The sequence below is a fragment of the Anomaloglossus baeobatrachus genome, chromosome 6 (assembly GCF_048569485.1).
Source record: "Anomaloglossus baeobatrachus isolate aAnoBae1 chromosome 6, aAnoBae1.hap1, whole genome shotgun sequence".
Lineage (NCBI taxonomy): Eukaryota > Metazoa > Chordata > Amphibia > Anura > Aromobatidae > Anomaloglossus > Anomaloglossus baeobatrachus.
The window spans coordinates 96,276,636-96,301,614 of NC_134358.1; the positions used below are offsets into that span (position 1 = coordinate 96,276,636).

Here is a 24,979-nt window from a genome sequence, read left to right on the forward strand (position 1 = left end):
ACATACAGTACACACAGTGATTAAATATTACACACATACAGTGCTTATATATTACACACATACAGTACACACAGTGCTTACTATACATACTAGATGCATACAGCACACACACCTTACAAATTAGATACATACATCATGCACATAAGTTACATATTACATACACATACAGTACACATTGCTTACTTTAATTATTAGATGCCTACACCACATTCACCTTTTACATATTAGATACACAGCCCACATACAGCATTTACACAACTTACATATTAGACACATGGAGCACACACTCCGTTTACACATTAGACAAATGGACGCTCATTAATTAGCACACACACGGCAATTACGGTAAATATTAAACACATGCAGTATCCACATGCCACTTACAGCAGACACATAGGAGACATCATATTTTGCATATTAGATAAACACATTATAAACATCACTTCACACTTTATTGACTGCCGAGACATCTAGTTTGTTATTTTTCCAGTAGCCTTTCTACATCATTGAGGAATAAGTGAATAGCGCCCCCTCAGCAGGTGCAGGCTATGCTGGTGTCAGCTGTACATTACAGTTGGCACCTTGCTGCATCGGTCATTATTGGTGCTAGCACTGATTGTGGTCATATCAAAAACTAGAATAGCGCACACCATGTAGTAGAGTAAACAGCTGTTTATTTTCTTTGCATGGTCCAGAGGTATACAAAGGAACAATAGTCAGCAGCTCAGTAGACTATGGATGTTTCCCGCAGAGAGCCCTTTCTCAATGTATACACCTAAAGAAGTTTTATTGAAATTCTGTACATGCCTATATACCTGTACAGTACGTGGAGGTTAGTAACTGACTAATTACATGATCGTGTGCTAATATAACAGAACTCAAGTTTTCCCACGGTTTAGCCCTTATTTGTAGACAACATTGTTTCGCTGTCATCCTTCAGTTACAATCTAAAGGCCACGAGAATGTGCAGGTAGATTATGAACACACGGGACTAACACTATATAAAAACAGGTTAACCTGGATATAACCACAAGAAACATTTTATTTCTTTCATCGACAACTATTTTGTTCCACTTTAACTAAATATACAATATATTGATAATATTTTAGATTTGTATAAATATACTGTTTCACAATGTCATAACCCCTCCCCACTGTGGCCAAATGTTGTTTTTATTTTTTCATTTCTTCCTCTATTTATCCAAGAGCTTTGACATTTTTACTTTTCATAGCCATGAGAGCTTGTTTGAGTTGTAGTTTTTTATGACTTGAAATACTATGTCCCAAGAATGACAAAAGTATTTTAGGAGTGATACCTTTATAGGCTAACCAGAAAAATTATATTAGCAAGCTTTCAGAGCACAGAGGCTCCTTCTTCAGGCTGAATTACGAATTTGTAATTCAGCCTGAAGAAGGAGCCTTGATGCTCTGAAAGCTTGCTAATATAATTTTTCTGGTTAGCCTATAAAGGTATCACTCCTAAAATACTTTTGTCATTCTTGGGACATAGTATTTCAATTGATTTTTCTGGCTAATATGGTACCACAATATTACCTAGTTTTTTATGACATCATTTTACCATATACCAAACTGAAAAATAGGGAAAAAATATCCAAATGGGATGAAATAGTGGAAAAAATTAAACAGGATTAAAAGGATATCAATGCAAAATGTGCAGTAATGAACTGAAAACATTGGAAACCTTTGTACATTGTACACAACTATATACTGTCCTGACTGTCACGGTATAATGCCATCAGACGCAGCGCAGTAATGGCATCATCTAGAAGAATGAAGCTCGGACTTTCCTCCCTTTCAGCGGTTGGGTGGGACGGTGATTGGTTTCCATATAGCAAGGCTCAATTCCGTCTGTTTCAGTGGTCGAGAAAAGGCTGCGGAACCGGGATAACTGGAAAAGAATTCTGGAAATGATCATTCTACAACTATAACTCCTATCACAGGATACAGAAAACTGCCAACAATTTCTATATCAAAGACAGGGCTTATATAAAAGTTCATGGATATTTACATATTTAAGGGTCCTGGACGTTTCCCTCCGCCCACTCCCCTGAGTGACAGGTCTCTCCTGTGTGTTTATATAGGGAGAGATCTGTCAGTCATCACCAGTGGGTGAGGACCTGCCTTTTCGACTAGTCTACTTTGCAGCTCAGTACCTGGCAGCTTTTAAAGTATAGTATGTTTTTTGGCTGCATTTTAGTGTCAAACATATCTGGCTAAAATCATTCATCCAGTGTCTCATATACGCTGTCTGTGGATCGAACAGCATGTATACGCAGAGTTATATATGGGGTAAAGATTTTGATCAGGGACTAAATACCTGGCCCGGGCAGAATGGCAGGTTGGGTTTCCTCCCAGTACATGATAGATTTACTAATGGTTGTATAAATTCCTTCTTACTTTCCATAGTAGCACATTAAACATTGAGTGCATCTATCTGATATTTTATAGACAGGCATAAGTAACAAGCTTAAAGGGCCTGATTTAAAGCTTTTACACCATAATTCATTTTTACATGCATTTTTTTCAGGCTCCTTATAGCAGCATAAAGGGAAAAAATCCCGCAAAAATACTCAGTTAAACAGCGTCTGTAAATGTACAGTGAGCAATTCAATGCACATTTAAAGATGGTGTTGAACTGACCAATTTTTCTGCATCACATCCATTTTGCTTACATTGTCAAAGGGAATTTGTCAGGTCCGCTATACCCTCCAACCCACCAGCATTCACCTCTGTATGACTAAATTCTGCCCTTAATCCTCCTTGTCTGATGTTTTTCACATAGCTGAATGTTTTTAAAAAAAGTATTTATATGATCCAATTTTCCTATGCTAATTAGCCCTTTGACTAGTCCAGTGTTTCTCAACTCCAGTCCTCAAGGCCCATCAACAGGTCAAGTTTTCAGGATTTCCTTATTGCCCAGATGATGGAATTATGCACTGTGCAGTATAGAGGAAATCCTGAAAACCTATAACCTGTGCTATACTAAGGAAATCTTGAAGACCTGATCAGTTGGTGGGCCTTGAGGACTCTAGTTGAGTAACACTGGACTAGTCAATGGGGTGTTAGTTCCTCCGACTAGTCGACCCTCTTTCCATGTTATCATGCCCTGTAGGAGTGACAACATGATTTCCATGAGCCGGCACATCGCCAACTCTTGCAAATCTGGTGCATGCGCGTGGCTTATTTCGACAGCGTTACTGCGCTTCTGAAGCAAGGTGTACGTGTGATGCCCTGGCAAAACCAGGTAGTCACAGATAGGCCCCTGCATAACACCCTTCCCTCACTTAGGAAACACACAGCCGACCTGAAACCCTAGTCACCCCCCCTTAGGGAAAGACAGACACACCAGTGGGCGGGACCAGGTGGTTGGACACGCCCACCAAAGGGCCTAGACAGCCCGGGGCGGGAAAACAAGCAGTTCAGTCTTGTAGTTCAAGTTGAGAGGAGTGTGGGCTGGAGCTAGGCGTAGCTCCAGCAGAGGAGGTCCAAGTTGAACGGTACCAGGGTAGGAGCACTGTTGCCTTTGGCTAGGTGGCAGACTGTGGTCTCTGTCAGCAGGAGACGGGAAGACGACTCGGCAGAACCGAGGTGGACCGAGACAGGGTTGTAGCCCACCGATACCGACACGGGGAACCGACCCGTAAACCGGAACACAAAGGGGGGTACTCGGACCCTGAAGCCAGGACCAGAACCCAGCGGCCTGGTTAATTAACTGATTGAGGCCAGGACTAGAGGTCCTGTCCCACCCAAAGTCCCTCATAGAAGACAACAGCCCACCGATAGGGATAGGAGGTCACCGCCAGGGCCCATAGACTTCAAAGGCCAGTGTCTGCGGGCACGGCTCCTTAGGCCACATCCAGCCGGGAGTGGACTCCTGAGTTCCAGACTAGTAAGTCCACCTTACACAAAGTCAGTGCAGAGAAAATGATAGAGACCACAAGCCCGGGTGGGGGATCCGAATGCAACCGGCCGCGGCGCCGGCCACTAGCACCTTGGTTTACCAAAGACTCGTGTGGTTCATTCACTTTGAGTAATTAAACAACCCCTTGCCGTCGCTATACCCTGCACAAAGACACTGGGCCCCGGGGCAACCATACCTGCCCACGGAGGGGTTAACGTCTCGCTGCCGCTACATCTCCCCTGGGTACCCCATAATCGCAGCGGTGGTGTCCCAACTCACCATACACCGTGGGTGGCGTTATGAACTTAATACGGCCTAGCCTGTACATCTACGTCCCTCCATTTTATTCGGCGTGTCCGCGAGACCCCTGGGTGTGGAGACCCTCGAGCCACCCCCTTAGGAGGTCCAGGTCCGAGCAGCGGTGGCTCCTGGCACGGGGGCGGCACATACGCATCCCAGCTTCAGAGAGTCACACCACGCACAAATGGAAGAACAGCTTCTGCACTTCCAATAATAATAATCTTTATAATAATAATCTTTATTTCTATAGCGCCAACATATTCCGTAGCGCTTTACAATTCAGGAGGATCATATACAAACAAGTAACAGTTATAGAAATTAAATATTTAGAGGGGAAAAAAATACAACCCTGCTCGTGAGAGCTTACAATCTACAATGAGATGGGGGGAGAGGCAAGGTTCAAGTGCTTATTTACAATGACAATCCAACCATCTCACGGAAATGGGGCTGGATAATGGTTTCCTGGACCAGTGGGCCCGAGCCTTGAGATGCCTTTGGGTGCCATGGAGTTTGATGTGGAGCTATGTTGTGAGAGGTTGTAGAGGGACTATGTGAATCGAATCTGATTAGGGAGTGTGATAGGCCGCCCTAAAAAGATGAGTCTTTAGGGTGCGTCTGAAGCTGAGTAAGTTGTGATTTGTCCTAACTTCTTGGGGTAGAGCGTTCCAGAGGGTTGGTGCAGCTCGGAAGAAGTCTTGGATCCGGGAGTGTGCAGTGAATGTGCAGTGCACCTCTCTGAAGCCGGGACGCGTATACAGGACAATAAAAGTGCTGAAAAGAGCCGCGGGTATGCAATTCCATGAGCTGGTGATCAGCTGTCTCGTGGAAATCATGTTATCACACCCACAGGTGCATGATAACATGGAAAGAGGGCAGACTAGTCTGGGGAACTAAAGCCCCATTGACTAGTCAAAGGGCTAATTAGCATAGAAAAAGCGAAGCTTATAAATACTTTTTTTAAACATTCAGTTAAGTTCATAACATCATATAGGACTGGTTAGGCAGGGAATTTAGTCATACAGATGTGAATGCTGCTGGGTTAGAAGTACTGGTGGACACATACAGAAAAAAGACCCCTCTGCAAAACAGTATTTTAGGCCTTTTACAGGCCAGTACCTCATCAAAATACATAATTCCATCTACTTTGGAGATAGAAATGGGCCCCCTTACCTCTTGGACACCTGTGCGATTGCACAGGTTTCACCAGTCTGCCCCTGGTCTGCCCCAGATTGAAGGGCATAGGGGACCTGGCAGGTTCCCTATAAACACAGCAAATTTTTTGCACACAAAAAAATGCAGCTGAAAACTCCCAATATATGTTGCATGGGAACACGGTCTTATAACTAACACATTTCATGTCATCCAACCTTCCCAAACATGTAGATGGAGAATCTGATCATACCTGCCCGGAGCTGATAGATATTGGTTCTTTTAATACAATCCATGTCACACATTCGAATAGCGGGGGAACAGTAATTGATCCTTGGTAAGTCCAGAATTCCTTACAGTTCGGGAGTAGACAAGATGGATTAAAGTTTCTAAAGGATGACTGTTTGTCCTAAAAATGGAAATTAGACTTTGTAGCACATCTAGCCATTCAGTTATTAGGACAACTGTCCAATGAAATACATAAGAACATAACATAATTCAACTATTATTTTCGTAAATTCGTCAAACCCAAACTTAATGAAACGATTCCTTCACTTCTACTCATTAGCTAAATGCGATACCAAGATTTTTGCAAGATACTGTCGCAGGCAGGGCGTGACTGACCACGTCAGGGAAGGTTACCCGAGGCGCTAGGATCCGGGATCGTGGCTGGGGCTCGAGCGGCAGCCGGATCCGGGGCTCATGCAGCGGCCCGTCGCCCACAACAATAAAAAGGGGGTATTTACAGGGGAAGAGTTTGTCAGTGACGCCACCCGTGGGTTGCGGTGAAGGCTGGTGACACCACCGCTGCCTTGGTATGGGACGCCCGGGGCTGATGGAGCGGGGCAACAGGTTGGAATCCCCTCCACGGGTAGGGGTGGTGTTGTCCTTGGGCCCAGGTGTACGGGAAAGGAGGATGCTGAGCGTGTTCTGCAGGGCTGGACCGGGTGGTAAGGGTGTACTCACAGTTCCAGAGAAATTCACACAAAGTCCAATGGTAAACCAAATTGCCAGTGACCGGTGACCTCCAGCAGGTGTATTCAGGTCCCACACCCTGGTACAGCAAACAGGGGTCCCTTCCTCCTACATTTAGTGTTTGTGTCTTCAGTTTGACTACTCCGCTTGAAACGGGGAAGTCCACTCCCGGTGATTCTGTGTGTTGGGAGCTGTGGCCCACGAGAACTGACCCGTGGGATCTTAGCAGGCAATTGCGGAGCCCTATCCCCCTCGTTGGGCTTCTGTCTCACTCTCTGGGCTTACTAGTGGAACAAGACGTGGAGACTTGTCCCCGGCTGGCTAATTGACAAGGGGCTTGAAGCAGTCCTCGCCCTATAGTCCAGGCACCCCGACTGTACACGGCCTCCGGACCGCATTACCGCTGTCAGCACCGGCGGGCTACAACCCTGCCCCGGTCCACTTAAGGTCTACCGCGACCAGATCTCCATTGCCTGTGGCCCTGTCTGCCGACTGCTACCTAGTCAGTAGTCCGGTAGTCCAGAGGCTCCAACACCTGACTACCCTGTCACTTCACACTCCTTTCACTTCCTCACTCCAAACTTAACTGTCTTGTTCCCTCCCAGAACACCTCAGGACCCCTAGGAGGGCGTCACAATCTGCTTGGCCCCACCCACTGGTGTGTCACTATTGTCATGGGGGGTGACTAGGCTTTGCTGGCTGATGTTGTGTACCTGGGTGTGGGTTTTGTTGGTATGCCAAGGAGGATGGAGTCCTGCACCTGGAAGATATGTGCAGTCTCTGTGACAACCTGATTTTTCCAGGGCGTCACACTCCCCCTTGGTAGAATACATTACAATACAATACAATATTTCGGTACATGGGAGCTGGAGTGACAAGTTGTGTTTTATGCTCTGCCCACAGTAGAGCAGAGCAAAGTGCATCTGTGTAAGCTGATGATGCTACTGCGCAGGTGCATGATTTCATTGAGCTATGTGAATGATGCAGGACGCATCATCCACATCAATAAAACCCGGAAGATGGAAATTAGGAGCAATGGTGAGGTACAGAAGTCGCAGATATGATGCCTATCAGACCGGACCATCTGATTTACATACAGGAGCAATTTAAAATACATTTTTGGTGGTATACAGAGGGAGTCTGGATAGAAAACTTTGTGTAATACATTGCAGGAGCTTTAAAAGGTGGCATTTGTTCACACAGTAAAAATTTGGTGACAGGTTTCCTAGTAATATGGTATTGAATCGAAGCTTAGTACATAAATACAGTCCCATTAACAAGCACAGTGTGTGAATACAGAATTATCAGAATAAATTTCAGTAGCTATGTACTATATAGTAACCTAAATAATAAATCACACAGATGTACATGTGTGATTTATCTGAGGAAGGAGATGTGATCAAAATCTAAATTATATTATTACTGCTGACCAACTTCTGACAACAGCGTGGGAGTCTACTGCTAATTGAATTTAGACGCTAAACACAGTAACATATGCAGGCTCATTACATAATACTGTATCAGATCCAAGAATAGCAAATACAGTACTGAAACCAAGCACAGCAAATACAGTACCAGAACCAAGCACAGCAAACACAGTACCAGAACAAAGCATAGTAAACACAGTACCAGAATTAAGCACAGTAAACACAGTACCAGAACCAAGCACAGCAAACACAGTATTATAATCAAGCACAGCAAACACAGTATCAGAATCAAGCACAGCAAACACAGTACCAGAACCATGCACAAACACAGTACCAGAATCAAGCACAGCAAATACAGTACCAGAGGAAAGCTTAATTAATAAATAACGTACTAAAACCTAGCTCATTAAATAAATAGCAGCAATACAATTAGGCTGATAGCATAAATATGATATTATAAAGTCAGTGAAACCCCTGAAATTCAAATTCACCAGCCAAGGCAAATTTTTCCAAAAATTAGATTTGCAGCAAATTTATTCAAGGAACTTTAATTGCCCTAAAAAGACAGTATAACACTCCGAGGTCTCCTAGAACTATATCCAACCCTTTCAATCTCTCTCCAAAATGACAATTAAACAGTATAAACATTTATATAAGGAACATAGCCCCTTTAGAAATCATAACAGGCATATACAGGTTAACTTAATCCTTGCCGAAAAATCTACTTTTATTTAATATACAAATAGTGGCACTTTAATGCACCATTGGCGAGGCCAAAGATTGGTGGATGCAGAGGAGGACGTATCGCTGCACCAAGGCGTAGGCCACACCAATCTTCTGCAATGTGGAAAATAGCAGTTGGCATTTTTAGCAAATTTAATGTCAAATTGTTCAAATTTGCAAATTTTCCAAAATTCAACATGAATTCGATTTGCATCAATCCAATTCTCATCTCTACTGTTTGGGCTAAACGCTGAAATTAATAGTCATTGATAGGCTACACAGTATTATTCAGGCAGTCAGTTTATGTTCATAAATTTCTTCAAGCTTTACTACTGGTACCTTAAAGCTGATGTCATCTAAAGCGTTTGTAATTATTTTTAGATTTTTGTTATGTTTTTCAATCTGAAAAGAAAAGATGTTTGTTATTCACACATGGTAACTCACATGAGAAATTAGGGTTTAAAGGATTATTCCCATCTCCAAGATCCTATCCCAATATGTAGTAGGTGTAATAATAATAATAATATTAGCAAAAACATCCGATTAGAAATGTAATATAGTTCTTCTGTTTCACTGTCGCTTACCTCATGTTCAGGGCATTGTAGGACTTAAAGCATTCATGGCTATGACTACTAGCAACTAACTGGCTGTGACCTTATGCATGGACGTAATTTTAGATACCTAAGGTCCTGCAAATCCCTGAACATGAGGTAAAGACATAGTTAATCAGAAAAACTATACTACATTTCTAAATAGACGTATTTGCTATTATTATTATTATTACACCTACTATACATTAGCATAGGATCGTGGAGATGGGAATAAGCCTTTAACTCAAAACTACTGCACCTATTCCAACCGGTTCCTGTACAGACTAAAGTGGTGGTTGTGGTACCTGCACAGGCTGGAATAACCCTAACCGCAAAACTAGGAGATGTCAACTTGGACCTAGTTGCCTAATAGGCTGTCCAACTAGGAACTGGTGAGACGTATAGAGCACTATAACCCTGAATAAGGAAGGGCGTGCAGAGATAGAAGGGATCCCAAGTGAGAAAATATAAAATATGAATACAAAGTTGAAAAGTAAAGTACCACTGCAAGAAAGAAAAGCCTTCTATTGCCTAATCCTTGCAGTAGAGAGGAATAGGCTAGATAGACTTGCCAGCAAAGTATAATAAACCAAGATGGTTTCCATCTGACTGGCATAAATTCACCTGGACCTCTCAGTAGGATCCACATTGAAATATAGCCAGCAGAGAAGACCAGAAGGGGAAGGTATAAATAGCCACACCAGCAATGTGATAGGACAGACTAAATGATAAATGGAAACACCTGCTGACCAAAAACAATGAAGCAAGGGTAAAAGATAATCAGCACTCAGACAGAGACAGAACCTGCTGTGGCTCCGCAGAGAAGGAATTTGATCACACAGCTCAGGGTCGCCATATTGAATTCCAAGGCATTATAATGTTATTCTGGTATGCGTTCCAGAAATGTTAATTTATATTAAAGCTGATCTGTTAGAGTTTTACTATGCTATGTGTATCACACAGAAAAGAAACCTTGCTTAGAGATATAATGTAATTATGTTTTCAGTTATTTCATGCATGAAGCTGTATAAAAGTTGCCTGGACTCCTAATGAAAGCCTGTGCGTCCTGTTTTAAATACACAGTGTGGGAAAGCAGTCAGTCACTATATGTAGTTGGGTGTCACATAGACATTTTCTCTAACTTCGCAGACTGTTATGGTCCTGTTCAGATTGCTGATTCTGACACTCCGCCTGAGAGATTCTCTGGTGTCTGTGAACAATGCAGGCAGACACCTGCTGTGTGCTGATTCTTAGGCAGTCTGCTTGTTTGCATTCTTTGATCACCTGTTGTAGGGGAGCCTATTACATCTGCTCCTCGCATATATATACTGACTGGGTCCTCCCTCCTATGCCAGCTACAGCTAGTTGTAGTTGGTCTGTTATGGTGTCCTAGATTTTCTGGTACAAATAGTTCTTGCTTCTTTGTGCGATTGTTGAGCTTACCCCAGTTGTCCTTTGTAGTTTCCTTCCTGCTCTTGTTTTCCTCCTGAATCTCTTATTGTCCTATCCTCTGTGTGTGCAGTGTGTCAGAGTTTTGGTTTTCCATTGTTTATCTTCATCTGTGTTTAACATCGCACTCCTGACCCTGCTCCTGCTAGTGTGAGGGACAGCATAGGGGCCCCTATCCCTCGTTATCCAGCAAGTCCCATTGTGACAGTGGGAGAAACATGGGATGTCACAATTAAAATCAGGAAGTCTAGTAAAAAACTCAGTTACAGTGATTTAAAGGTGACTTACAGATTTTATACTTGACAACAGTGATGAAGAAATGGTTCAGAACTGGGCATAAAACAGGGTTCAGCAAAGACACGCTGAGAGGTGATAGTTTTTGGGGGTATTTCAGTTTTTTTAGATGCCATTCCTTGGCTGTCTTGAGTCTAAATGACCTACTGTCTAAAGAAACTTAATAAGGCCACTCCCGGCACTGGGAATTTTTAGGGACATTTCAGTTAAAAGTGTTGTCCTATCTAAAATGACAAGTCTGCAGTCACTCTATGTGTCACTGTAGGTGACTGCAGACTTGTGAATCCTCACATTACACGCCTTGTGCGCTGTGAGGGTTCTCTAGTATTAATGGTGGGAATGGTGGGCATGTGACCGCCAGTATGCTATATGCATATTCCTGTTCAGAATCTTACTAGACTGTTTTCAGCCTCGCTCAATACATTGGCATTGAGCACGCCAGAAACTGTCAAGTCAGATTCTGGCTGGGAGTATGAATATCACATACTTGCGGTCGCGTGACCACCGAAGAATCCTCACAGTGCACAGAAGATCCACAAGTCTGAAGTCACATAGAGTGACTGTAGACTTGTCCTTTTAGACCGGACAGCTCCTTTACATACCATCCTTGTGAGGCAGAGCCTACATGTCCTAAATTTTGCACAATATTTTTTTTCTAAGTATGAGCTTCACCTGCCAAATCTATACAATACAAGGTCTACTCAAAAAGTAAAGGAGCAATAATCCTCTTACGTTCAAGATTTCGAAGAGTGGCCAACAATCTTCACGATAAATATGAGAGAAAGAAAAGCCAAAGTGACAGTACGTATATACATAAAATTTCTACCTTTAAAAATATTCCCAAAACAGCTAAACCATCGGGCTTATAGACAGCCTCCACAAAGCTTGAATATTTTTCTGCGTTCCAATGGACAATGTGAAGCTGAAAGAAATTTACCAAAGAAGGGAGAATTAGTGCTTATTGCTTTATGTAAGAAAAACTAAGCAACAGTAATTACTGTGGAAAAAAACAAATATTGTGTTTTCCTAACTTGACAATATCATCACAATTGCAGTAACGTAAGTGGGAAAATTCTATCTTTTTACACACGTAGGCATTTATTCATCAAAGCAATTTTGCCAAAATTATGGCATAAATTGTTTTGAAAAATTGGAAAAATGTGACGACTTTTGACATTTCACGCCAGTTTCTTTTAGATACACCTAAATGGGTGATTATAAAGTGTGATGGGGAGCAGCGGGTAGTGATTCATGAAGATGTGCGCACATCTTAACGATTCAAAGGGTCTGACTCCGCCACGCTGCCTCATAAAGACTTGATAAATCAGGGCCCCAGCAAAAAAAAGTGCATAAAACATGATAAATATTCTTGGTTTACACCAGAGAGGGGAGTAGACTCATTTATCAGTGGCCTTCATTGGGTGACTCACAGCACTAAATGCAATGTATCATCATCAGAAAATGGCCTATTGTTTAAATTAGGGTTTTCTGTTAAATGTATTTTTTTATTTTGCCAATATTTTTTTCTTTTCATATCAAAATTTATATTAAAATAAAATTAGAAATCTTGCAGTTTTCCTACTGGCCATTGAGGCCATTGTGGACTGATAACGTCAGGCAGTCGGATTATCATCACAGGCAGAATTTGGAGAGGTAATACAATCTATGCACAGCTAAATAGGATCCACCATTCACAACATTCAGTGTGCCACCTCATTTCACAATGACCTTAACACATGCTGATTAGATGCTTCAAAACAACCGATAGGCTCAGGGGTCAGTTTACTGCTGCTAATGTACATGTTGATTTCCTGAAGGAACAGAAAGTGCAGAGATAGAAGGGATCCCAAGGATGGCCCAGGTGGGCAGTGTGAAAATTGCAAAATTTCTAAGTTGTTTTTTTTTTAACCCCCCTTCCCACCCTCACAGCCTATTTTCATCTTCATACATAGGGCAAATTTTACATTTCTGACCAGAACCACTTTATGAGGTCATAACTCTTAAACACTTCAATGTATTCATCTGATTTGGAGAATATTTTTTTGTGTGACACATTGTACTGTATAATAGTGGTAAATTAAGGTCAATATTTTTTGTGTTTGTTTTAAAAATATTGGAATTTTGGGGACAATTTCACAATTTTCAAACTTTTAACAATCATGCCTTTAAACTAGATATAATTGTATCACACAAAATAGTTAATCAATACATTTTACCACATGTCTATTTTACATCCCCATCATTTTAAACAGATTTTTTTTAAGGAAGTTAGAAGGGTTAAAAGCTCATCAGCAATTTCTCATTTTTCCAACAAAATTTACAAAAAAATTTTTTAGGGACCACATAACATTTGACGTGACTTGAGGAGACTATGTGACAGAAACACCCCCCCCCCCCAAAAGTGACACCATTCTAAAAATCATTTTTCAGGACCCTCCTTGTTTAGCACACAACGAACATATGATTAGGACTCGGGACTGGATAAAACGTCACTAATTAATGTCACACATGTCCACTCATTTTTGGAACTATTCTTTATTGCTTACATAATTTTATAATATTGAGGTGTAAAAATACTTGCTTTAGCCACAAATTGTTCATTTTCGTAAGGGTAATAGAAGAAAATTGACCACACAATGTGTTGTGCAATTTCTCCTGAGTACGCTGATACTCCATATGTGGTGGATATCTACTGTTTGGGTGCACGGCAGGGCTCGGAAGGGAAGGGACACTTTTTGAGCATAGATCTGATAGGAATAGACTACTGCATGCACCATGTCACATTTAAAGAGCTGCTTTGGTGCCAAAACAGAAGAAACCACCCACATGTGACCTCATTTTGGAAAGTACACCTCTTGAGGAATTTGTCTAGAGGTGACCTGAGCATTTTAAACCCACAGATAATTCATAGAATTGTGTAATGTATTTTTTACCAGAACATCAGTGACATCACTAAGAAGAGGGGCAGAACGATGCCGGATACTAGAGAAGGTAGCGGTATTTGAGTATATTAATGCACGCTCTTCACAACATGCATATACTGTATAATAAGATTGAATGGATAAGAAATTCATGGAAGGGCTTCTTGAATTGTCTTTTTATAATAGTGATAATGGTAAAATATGTTATGTTGTAATTTATAAACATCTTTCTACCTCTGCCGGATAATTCTTTCCATCCACCTTATGCTCTGATCCATATTCATCACAAGATCCCCAGTGAAAATGTATTTGGCGCAATCTGTAGCTGCCGTGCAGTGGTCCACCTCTTACAACTATCAAGAAAAATCAGAGACAAAATTATAAAATTTCCTCTATGCATTATAATGTATATTCTTTTATGTCAATTATTACATACACAAATGGTGTATTCCTAAATATAAAAGTCTCGTTTTAATACCAAGTCATAAGATTCATTAATAATTCTTTGGAAGATTTTAAAGTAAAATTAAATATACCGTATATTATTAATGTTTGCTTTCTTCCATAAAGTTTTCTTAGAACTATGAATTGGTCCTCTATTATTTCACTTAAAAATGTATAAATACCTAGCTTATGTGCTGGAACCACCGAGCGTCCCCTGATCTACAGTATTTTAACAGAGAACAGAATCGCACAAGAGCCTTTTTATCAATAATTCTTAATATCGAAATTGAAGAAATTCTATTATCTTCAATTACACTAGGCAACAAAATATCAAAAGTTGTCTGGTTCAAAAATCCATTTAGCCATTTCTTAATGATTTTGATGTTCTGAATTCAAATATGACAAGGAAAACTGTCATTTGTCTCTAGTTTCCATTTGTCTCTAGTTTCCATGAGATCGAAGAGTTTGCGTTTTACTGTTACATAAATTAATAAATAATTATAACATGTAGTTATTACTTCTACAAATATAAAACTGAAAATGTATTGTCAAACAAATTGTATTAGATGTATTCAGAGGAAACTCAAGTGTATTTAAATCTACTATACAATTAATTAATTCACATGTCTAAGCACTTTGGACAATTATAATTTTAACTATTAATATATGTTATTGCACAGTACAAAATATGTCCTTAGTCACTGGATACTCGGCTCCTTTTTACTTGTCTCCTGTATTTAAGCATTGGATTATATCTCTGGTGCTTGCCTGCAAGCTTCAAAGGGTTCCAATTACCCTGATATCTTTTTTCCATAGTTGCAATTTCCTGGTGAAATCGCTCACCGCACTCATCACTCACTGCTCTGCAGTTTGGTGCAAAGAAGTCTAGATGCGAATGCAAGAGATGAATCTTTAACCCCTTCACGACCATGGACGGAAAGATCCGTCATGGTGCCCTGGGCCTTAACGACCAAGGACGGATCTTTCCGTCATGCAGTAATCGCGGCACCGGAGCCTCCGGTGACTGCGATCGGTTAACACAAACCGCAGATTCGGGGAGGAGGGGACCTGTACCTGACCTCAGGAGGGGTGGTGCCTCCTCCCCGGACCTACGGAGGCTGTGATTGGCTGACGAACGCCGCTCAACCAATCACAGCCACTGTAATGTTACAGCCACTTAAAGTGACTGAAACATTGAAATCCAGCCCTGGCCAGTGCAGCTATAGCACTGGCCATTGGCTGGAGCTGGGTGACTTCACTGGATCACCCTCCCCCAACTCCAGTAACTCTGATTGGAGAGATCGGCCTTGTGACCGCTGTCTCCAATCACAGTGGACCTGTTGCCGGTGACCGCCCCATCAGCTTCACTTCCCGTTCCCTGGCCTGCAGCACAGTGAGTGTACAAAGTGCAATGGCAGGGCGACAAGCTCCGGTCCCATGCTGTTATGGGACCGGAGCATGGGACCCGGAAGTTGCCGCGCTGCCATTGACTATATGAAACCGGCCTCCCGATCCGCCGCCGCTGCCCTCCGCGATCTGCCACCCACACCCCCACCCCTCGTATCTGCTGCCCGCACCCTCACCCCCACACCTCCCGATCCGCCGCTGCCCTCCGCGATCTGCCACCCGATCTGCTGCCCGCACCCCCACCCCCACACCTCCCGATCCGCCGCTGCCCTCTGCAATCTGCCACCCGATCTGCTGCCCGCACCCCCACCCCCACACCTCCCGATCCGCCGCTGCCCTCTGCGATCTGCCACCCGATCTGATGCCCGCACTCTCACCCCCACACCTCCCGATCCGCCGCCGCCGCCCTCCATCTGCCACAGTGCCACCGGTCCCCCCCGATCTGCTGCCTGGCCCCTTTCCCTCATGATCGGCTGCTCGTCCCCTCACCTCCGTGATGTGCTGCCAGCCCCCTCCACTCGAGATCGGCTGCCCGCTTCCTCCTCCATTATGTGCTGCCTGGCCCCGCACCCTCTCCGTTATGTGCTGCCCGGCCCCGCCCCCTCTCCTCTGTTATGTGCTGCCTGCTCCCCCCCACCTCTCACCCCCGTGATCGGCTACTTGCCCCCTACCCTGTCACCCCCGTGATGTGCGCTCCCTCCCCTGTCACCGCCGTGATGTGCGCTCCCTCCCCTGTCACCGCCGTGATGTGCGCTCCCTCCCCTGTTACCGCCGTGATGTGAGCTCCCTCCCCTGTCACCCCCGTGATGTGCGCTCCCTCACCTGTCACCGCCGTGATGTGCGCTCCCTCCCCTGTCACCGCCGTGATGTGCGCTCCCTCCCCTGTCACCCCCGTGATGTGCGCTCCCTCCCCTGTCACCCCTGTGATGTGCGCTCCCTCCCCTGTCACCGCCGTGATGTGCGCTCCCTCCCCTGTCACCGCCGTGATATGCGCTCCCTCCCCTGTCACCGCCGTCATGTGCGCTCCCTCCCCTGTCACCCCCGTGATGTGCGCTCCCTCCCCTGTCACCCCCGTGATGTGCGCTCCCTCCCTTGTCACCGCCGTGATGTGCGCTCCCTTCCCTGTCACCGCCGTGATGTGCGCTCCCTCCCCTGTCACCGCCGTGATGTGCGCTCCCTCCCCTGTCACCGCCGTGATGTGCGCTCCCTCCCCTGTCACCCCCGTGATGTGCGCTCCCTCACCTGTCACCGCCGTGATGTGCGCTCCCTCCCCTGTCACTGCCGTGATGTGCGCTCCCTCCCCTGTCACCGCCGTGATGTGCGCTCCCTCCCTTGTCACCCCCGTGATGTGCGCTCCCTCCCCTGTCACCCCCGTGTTGTGCGCTCCCTCCCCTGTCACCGCCGTGATGTGCGCTCCCTCCCCTGTCACCGCCATGATGTGCGCTCCCTCCCCTGTCACCCTGTGATGTGCGCTCCCTCCCCTGTCACCGCCGTGATGTGCGCTCCCTCACCTGTCACCGCCGTGATGTGCGCTCCCTCACCTGTCACCCCCGTGATGTGCAGTCCCTCACCTGTCACCCCCGTGATGTGGGCTCCCTCACCTGTCACCCCCGTGATGTGCGCTCCCTCACCTGTCACCCCGTGATCTGTGCTCCCTCACCTGTCACCCCGTGATCTGTGCTCCCTCACCTGTCACCCCCGTGATCTGCGCTCCCTCCCCTGTCACCCCGTGATGTGCGCTCCCTCACCAGTCACCCCGTGATCTGTGCTCCCTCACCTGTCACCCCCGTGATGTGCGCTCCCTCACCTGTCACCCCGTGATCTGTGCTCCCTCACCTGTTACCCCCGTGATCTGTGCTCCCTCACCTGTCACCCCCGTGATGTGCGCTCCCTCCCCTGTCACCCCCGTGATCTGTGCTCCCTCACCTGTCACCCCCGTGATCTGCTGTCCGCTCTCCCTCACCTCTCACCCCCGTGATCTGTGCTCTGCTCACCTGTCTCCTTCGTGATCTGCGCTGCGCTCCCTCCCCCACCTCTCACCCTCCCCGATCTGCTGCCTCCTTCATCTCCTGTGATCCAGCTGCCTAGATCCATCCTGTAGGGTAACTATCCCCAATCTCACCTCCCACTCCCCTTCCCACCCATCCCCCCATCCCCCCTCCCCCCCATCCTCTGCTGCTCCTGCATCCACTGCGCCCTCTCCCATCTGCCCCCACCCTATCCCAGCCGCCGTCTCACAATCACAGATGCTCCCTTTATATGCCGCTGCCCCCCCATCTGCCGCCGCCCCATCTGCCGTTCCCCCCCATCTGCCGCTGGCTTTTTTTTCTATGCCATGGGGGTCTAGTTTCCAAAATGGGGTCACATGTGGGGGAGCTCCACTGTTTCGGCACCTCAGGGGGTCTCCAAACGCAACATGGAATACGCTAATTATCCCAGACAATTTTGCGTTTGAAACGTCAAATGACGCTCCTTGCCTTCCGAGCCCTGCTGTGCGCCCAAACATTTCCACCACATATGAGGTGTCTGTGTACTCAGGAGAAATTGCACAATACATTTTATGGTGCAATTTTTCCTGATACCCTTGTGAAAAAAAAGCTACCTGGTTGAAGTAACAATTTTGTGGTAAAAAAATTTTTTTTTATTTTCACGGCTCAACTCTATTAACTTTTGTGAAACCCCCAGAGGCTCAAAGTGCTCAATAAACATCTAGATAAATTCCATGAGGGGTCTAGTTTCCAAAATGGGGTCACATGTGGGGGAGCTCCACTGTTTCGGCACCTCAGGGGGTCTCCAAACGCAACATGGAATACGCTAATTATCCCAGACAATTTTGCGTTTGAAACGTCAAATGACGCTCCTTGCCTTCCGAGCCCTGCTGTGCACCCAAACATTTTATTTCCACCACATATGAGGTGTTTGTGTACTCAGGAGAAATTGCACAATACATTTTATGGTGCAATTTTTCCTGATACCCTTGTGAAAAAAAAAGCTACCTCTTTGAAGTAACAATTTTGTGGTAAAATTTTTTTTTTTTATTTTCACGGCTCAACTCTATTAACTTTTGTGAAACCCCCAGAGGCTCAAAGTGCTCAATAAACATCTAGATAAATTCCATGAGGGGTCTAGTTTCCAAAATGGAGTCACATGTGGGGGAGCTCCACTGTTTAGGCACCTCAGGGGGTCTCCAAACGCAACATGGAATACGCTAATTATCCCAGACAATTTTGCGTTTGAAACGTCAAATGACGCTCCTTGCCTTCCGAGCCCTGCTGTGCGCCCAAACATTTTATTTCCACCACATATGAGGTGTCTGTGTACTCAGGAGAAATTGCACAATACATTTTATGGTGCAATTTTTCCTGATACCCTTGTGAAAAAAAAAGCTACCTGGTTGAAGTAACAATTTTGTGGTAAAAAATTTTATTTTTATTTTCACGGCTCAACTCTATTAACTTTTGTGAAGCCCCCAGAGGCTCAAAGTGCTCAATAAACATCTAGATAAATTCCATGAGGGGTCTAGTTTCCAAAATGGGGTTACATGTGGGGGAGCTCCACTGTTTCGGCACCTCAGCGGCTCTCCAAACGCAACATGGTGCGGCTAACGATTCCAGCTAATTTTCTGTTCAAAAAAGTCAAATGGCGCTCCTTCCCTTCCGAGTCCTGCCGTGCACCCAAACAGTGGTTTTTCGCCACATATGAGGTATCTGCGTGCTCAGTAGAAATTTCCCAACAAATTTTGGGGGTTCATTTAATCCTGCTACCCTTGTGAATATGCAATATTTGAGGCTAAATTAACATTTTTGTTGCAAAAAGTAAAATGTTCATTTTTTGCTTCCACATTGCTTTAGTTACTGTGAAGCACCTGAAGGGTTAATAACCTTCTTGAATGTGGTTTTGAGTAGCCTGAGGGGTGCCGTTTTTGGAATGCTGTCACTTTTGGGTGTTTTGTATCATGTAGACCTTTCAAAATCGCTTCAAATGTGATGTGGTCCCTAAAAAAAGTGGCTTTGTAAATTTTGTTGTAAAAATGAGAAATTGCTCATAAACTTTGAACCCCTATAACTTCCTTAATTTTTTTTTTTTTCCCAAAATTGTTCTGATGTAAAGTAGACTTGTGGGAAATGTTATTTATTAATTATTTTGTGTCATATGTCTCGTTGGTTTTAGAGCATAAAAATTCAAAGTTTGAAAATTACAACATTTTCAAAATTTTCGCAAAACTTCCGTTTTTTTCACAAAGAAACGCAAAAAATATCGGCCTAAATTTACCACTAACATGAAGCCCAATATGTCACGAAAAAACAGTCTCAGAATCACCTGGATCCGCTGAAGCGTTCCAGAGTTATAACCTCATAAAGTGACACTGGTCAGAATTGCAAAACATGGCCTGGTCTTTAGGGTCAAAATAGGCTTGGGGCTGAAGGGGTTAATGACATGTTGCAGCCAAGATTATGATTTGCCTGAAGATTTTCCACCAGCTCTTTATAGTTGTCTGACTTGGTGTTTCCAAGGAAATTTATTACCACTAACTGGACAGCTACCCATGCAACCTTTTCCTTACCACGCAGTAATAAACGGTGAAACTCCTCATCTTGCAGAAGCACACGAATCTGAGGACCAAAGAAGAATCCTTCCCTTATCTTTGCTTCACTCAACCTTGGATCCGGATCTGGCTGCTCGGATCCGGATCCGCGGTGGCTCGAGAGGCGTTCGGACCCGGGGGTCGTGCAGCCACTCAAATGAAGGGGGGTATTTACAGGGGATTGTATCTAGAGTTCGTGATGCCACCCGTGGTGTTTGGTAAGGTAGAGTACCACCGCTGCAGTTGGGAGTACCCGGGGGCGATGGAGTGGGGCAGCCAGGTGTTGGGACCCTCCACAGGTAGGGGGGATGCCCCGGGACTTGGTGATGGTGATAGGGGAAGCCATGGGATGTAGGTTTGGGAGGCAGGGAGCAGGGAACTCACAGTTGGTAGTCGTGGTGTTGGATGAGGTTGGTGTTGCTTGGAAGGCTAGTAAACACACAGTCTGTAGTTAAACCAAAAGTCCTGCAGTACCACTGCCGCTCAGAAGGGGAGCCCGTCCAGGGGACCGTTCCCAATGATATTGCTCTGCTGTGTTCCAGTCTAGTCCAACCTTTCGGGAGCTTCTATCCCTCAACCCTTCACACCATGAGGGCTGCTGCTCGCTGTCCTTGGAGCTTAAACTCCCCAGCCTACTCTCCCCCTGAGAGCTACTTGAGAGCTACTACTCTCCTTGCTCCCCTGCCATCGACTGCCCAGTCACCTCCTACCAGTCTCCCTGACTCTTAGGTGGGCGGCCCTTTCTCCACTGGACCTACCCACTGGTGTGTGTGTGACTGAGATTTGCATGCTGGTGTTTGCAACATCATTGGGTGGCACCTGCAACCAAGGAGGAGATGGATACTGCACGGAAAGGAAAATTGTGCAATACCCTGTGACGACCTGATAGTCCAGGGGCGTCACATCTGCATTTTTGTTCATTGCCTTTACAAAGTTCTTCATGAGACCCAACTTGATATGCAATGGAGGTAACAGAATTTTCTGTGGTTTGACAAGTGCTGGATGAAGATTATTTTGAGTCCCCGGCTGCAGTGCATTTCTGAGGGGCCAGTCTCTGTTCTTGTAGTGTTCTTGTCATGCTCGATTGTCCCATTCACAAAGGAAACAACAGTACTTTGTGTAACCATCCTGGAGACCAAGCACGAGTGGCAACCACCTTTAAATCACCACAGAGACACTGATCCTGATCCTTGTTCTGATCTCCTATTTTGCAACCAAAATGCAGGTTGTAGGCTTTCTTAACCATATTAGTCAAGTTTTGCTTTTGTGACTCAAAAGTCACCTCACCACAGAAATAGCAGAAATTATCTGCTTTAATAATGCAAGTCCGAGGCATCATTGAAAAGCTGAATGATATCAGTCGACCGCTGAAAATGATGCGTGACTGATAAAGAGGGAGAACATGCGCCTTTTATAGAGTTGTGTGATGCAAGTTTAATTAGGATTACATCTTTCTTTCTTCGGCATCTACCATTGGTCATTTAGAGATGATGAAATACTGATGACTCAATTCATTCGTCATTTCGAGATGATGCAATATTGATGAAGCAATCCATTAGTCAGTGATGACGCAACTGATGACGCAAGGCTGACAATGTATTCCTTGCCTAGCGTTGTATCAAAGGCTGTGAGAAATATTGATGCACACCCTGTATCATAAAAATTAGAGCCAATTTCAAAATTTAAGCATCATTTTCATTTTCAGCCCCCCAAAATTAGTTCAGTCCAACTGTTTTCATGTCTGAACCAATTTTGCTGTTGACTAGTGTTATAGGTTCATGAAAAAGCAAGACACGCTAAACTATCACAGATTACCCAAAACATTCATTATGGGGACTTTCTTTGTAGTTTTTATGAATACGTTCATTCATGCATTATCAGGAGTGTAACAAGTTATGTTTTCCAATGCTACATTTGTTGCTTATGTAAGAGAATACAGTCCATTTTGTTCTCATTGTGTCCATCTTGTCTTATAACGAATGAGGTCATAGGGTTCAACTAACACTGATGGGTGGGGAAGTTTCACATTTTTGTTCGCGCCCCTACTGCTCTTATTGGTTTATAGTTCAGGGGGGGACTTTCCGTTGTGACCTTATATAAACTGGTCACATGTACTAATAAAGGAAAATTATGTGGAGTACACCATACTTAGCATGTGTGCTGTTTTGATTTACCGAGCGCTCATAAAACAAGTCTTATTAATTTGGAGTTCAAGAGGCATAGAAGGAGTGTAATTTCACTCACACTTGCTTTGTATATTTTGCCAACTTCCATTGGAAACTCATTGTCTTCTGTTGCCTAATATTTTTGTCTATTCCTTCTAGAATCAGTGGAAACTCTGCTGACTTCCCTCTACAATTGAGAAGCAAGCAGAACATTATTTCTCGTGGTATTTTGTTTTCTCATCTAACAAACTTATAACCAAAATAGATCTTGTAAAATTAAGAGTTTTATCACCGGTTGTTACAGTATAGGTTGCTTTAGTTTTAAGTACAGGTGTTTTTGCACACACACACACACACACACACACACACACACACACACACACACACACACACACACTGACTAGTCTTAGATGTGGATACAGGAGAATCCGCTATTACCTATGAAGTAATACAGATACATTCTCCATGGTTATGTCTACTTTTATAACCAATATGTTCATTGCTCAAATGTATCTAAAATGGTGCAATCTTGCAAAATAACTTATTTGAAAATGTGCTAATGTTTTTTATACATCCCATGTAGAACAATGAGTGTCCATAAAAAAAGCATAAAGAAAATGAAACAACCCCTTTAAAGTACTTCTATTTATCCCTGATTCGGAATATTTTTCTTTTTTAATCAGAGACCAGATGTTAAAAATTGTCTGTATACAATTAATCATTTGGGGTCACAGCAATGGGAAAGCCTATAATTAGCTTATCACTGGATATTTTTAACAAAAATGGTTTATAGAAAGCACTGCCTATGTCTGTGAAGCTTTGTCACAATTGTCTGATAAAAATGTGTGCAGAAGATTGTGTTTTTAAATGGGATGATTTCTGAAAGTGTTCACAAATGCCTTATGGTAAAGTGTCAGATAGTACACATATTGTATCTGCTTCCAAAAATTAATAATTCTCCATCCAACCACTCCCCGACGCCGACTTGTGTCTAGTTTTGATCCATTGTTACAGGCACTCTCTGTGTATGATGACTCTTTTTTTTACACCTTTTGTTAAACACTAAGTTAGATGTATTTATTAAAAGTTTGTACATCAATATACCCCAGATGGAAGCAATACAATGTGAGAGAAACAGATTGTGTCTCAGTCACACATTAGATAATAAATCAATAATGTTCTTAATTTTTTTGATGGAAATTGTTCTGGCTAAGAAATATTTAAGGTTTGATGACATATTTCTTGCAGCTACAGGGGACTGCGATGGGGTCTCATGTTGCACCAAGTGTAGCAAATAGCAGATATCGCTAGGCAGATACCAGTGATATCAAGATGCTGTACGAAGGCGAGGAGGGCGGCTCCAGTGTGTGGCATCTTGGCCCGTTCCAGCCCTTTTGTAGTACTCAGATCTGAACTAGAACATATACTGTATAAGGTGATGTGTATAACAGACAACTCTAAAAAGAAAATGTATGAAAACCAGTGATTTGCTAGTTTTAGCTCAAAAAATATCAGGTCAACTTGTTAAAATTCAGTGTTTTCTGTACATCATTTTTTTTCTTGACCTTATATTACTTATAAACATGTGCAGATAGGGATCAAAGTTATTGATTGATAGTGAAAGAGAAGAAAATGTTATGGTCAAAAGTCAGGGGCTCTTAGTGACAGACAGAGAATTTCTGCTGGCATGCAGGAGCTGGTTTTATGACATTTTTATGATGTTCGTAGATGATTATCAAGAATGCTAAACATCAAAACCGCTCAGAATCAAAGGCTGATTTAGTTGTGGCGGTGCATAAAAAATATTGGAGAGCTGGTTGATTATTTAATATAATTTATTTTGAATGCCAAGAACACTCTGATAAAAACTTGTACTGAAAATTATCTTGAACTAATCAGCACACGATAACTTCAATCACATTTATTATTGTCCTGTGTTTCTGGACTCTATAGAAGCAGAGAAGAGATATTTAAAAAAAAAAATCATATATTGAAATTAGTTATGTGCTTATCCAAAGTCCAACTTTTTTTTTTATTTAGAGCTCCCTTGCAGATCAACATAAATAATGTGTTTCCCCGAAAATAAGACAGGGTATTATATTAATTTTTGCTTCAAATATACTCATGACCAAAGCCAAACCAAAGCCTTTACTCTCCTGTGTCACATGGTGTTTGGCTCTAAACTCACCGCGTTTCATGGTGGCATCTGACACGCTTCACACTGTAGAATCTGATACTCCTCACTATAGCTCCATTGTTGCTTCTGAGTTACACAGACAGGCTCGAGTGTTGACCAACTGTGTTTTCATTAGTGATCAGATTGCAGAAGTTAATTTGTGCTATCCTCCTGGCTCATATGTTGAGGGAGACCTATCACAGTTATTCTCAACCTTTTTGAAATGGAGGAACCTGTCTTCCTATGCTGACTGTAGCTTTAGTTTCACCGGTCCATGTGCTGTTGTATCAGTACCAGTCCAGCTGGTGATTGTATTGCTTTGTGTGTGGAGTTGTTGTGGAGTTATCCTGTCGTATCGTTGTTTCCTCCCTGCTACTATTTTTTTCCTTATCACTGTTTGTCTTATACCTTTGGATGAGCGTTCTGTATGATTGAGTTTTAGTTTCCCCACT

The 24,979-nt window shown here is 43.7% G+C and overlaps 1 protein-coding gene across 2 annotated transcripts in view; it reads right to left on the reverse strand.

Annotated features, from left to right (window-relative positions):
* Positions 1–1,481: 1,481 nt before the first annotated feature.
* LOC142244087 (carbonic anhydrase 13-like) overlaps positions 1,482–24,979 on the reverse strand; it is a 45,750-nt gene continuing 22,252 nt past the window's right edge. The window contains exons 3-7 of one of the 2 annotated variants that reach the window (XM_075316282.1): positions 13,985–14,103; positions 11,656–11,751; positions 8,836–8,898; positions 5,625–5,780; positions 1,482–1,909 (exon numbers count right to left, since the gene is read on the reverse strand). In XM_075316282.1, the coding sequence (XP_075172397.1) occupies positions 1,784–1,909; positions 5,625–5,780; positions 8,836–8,898; positions 11,656–11,751; positions 13,985–14,103 (560 nt within the window). In that variant the 3' untranslated portion in view covers positions 1,482–1,783. The remainder of the gene's footprint in view (positions 1,910–5,624; positions 5,781–8,835; positions 8,899–11,655; positions 11,752–13,984; positions 14,104–24,979) is intronic. The other variant, XM_075316283.1, reaches the window with a different exon arrangement.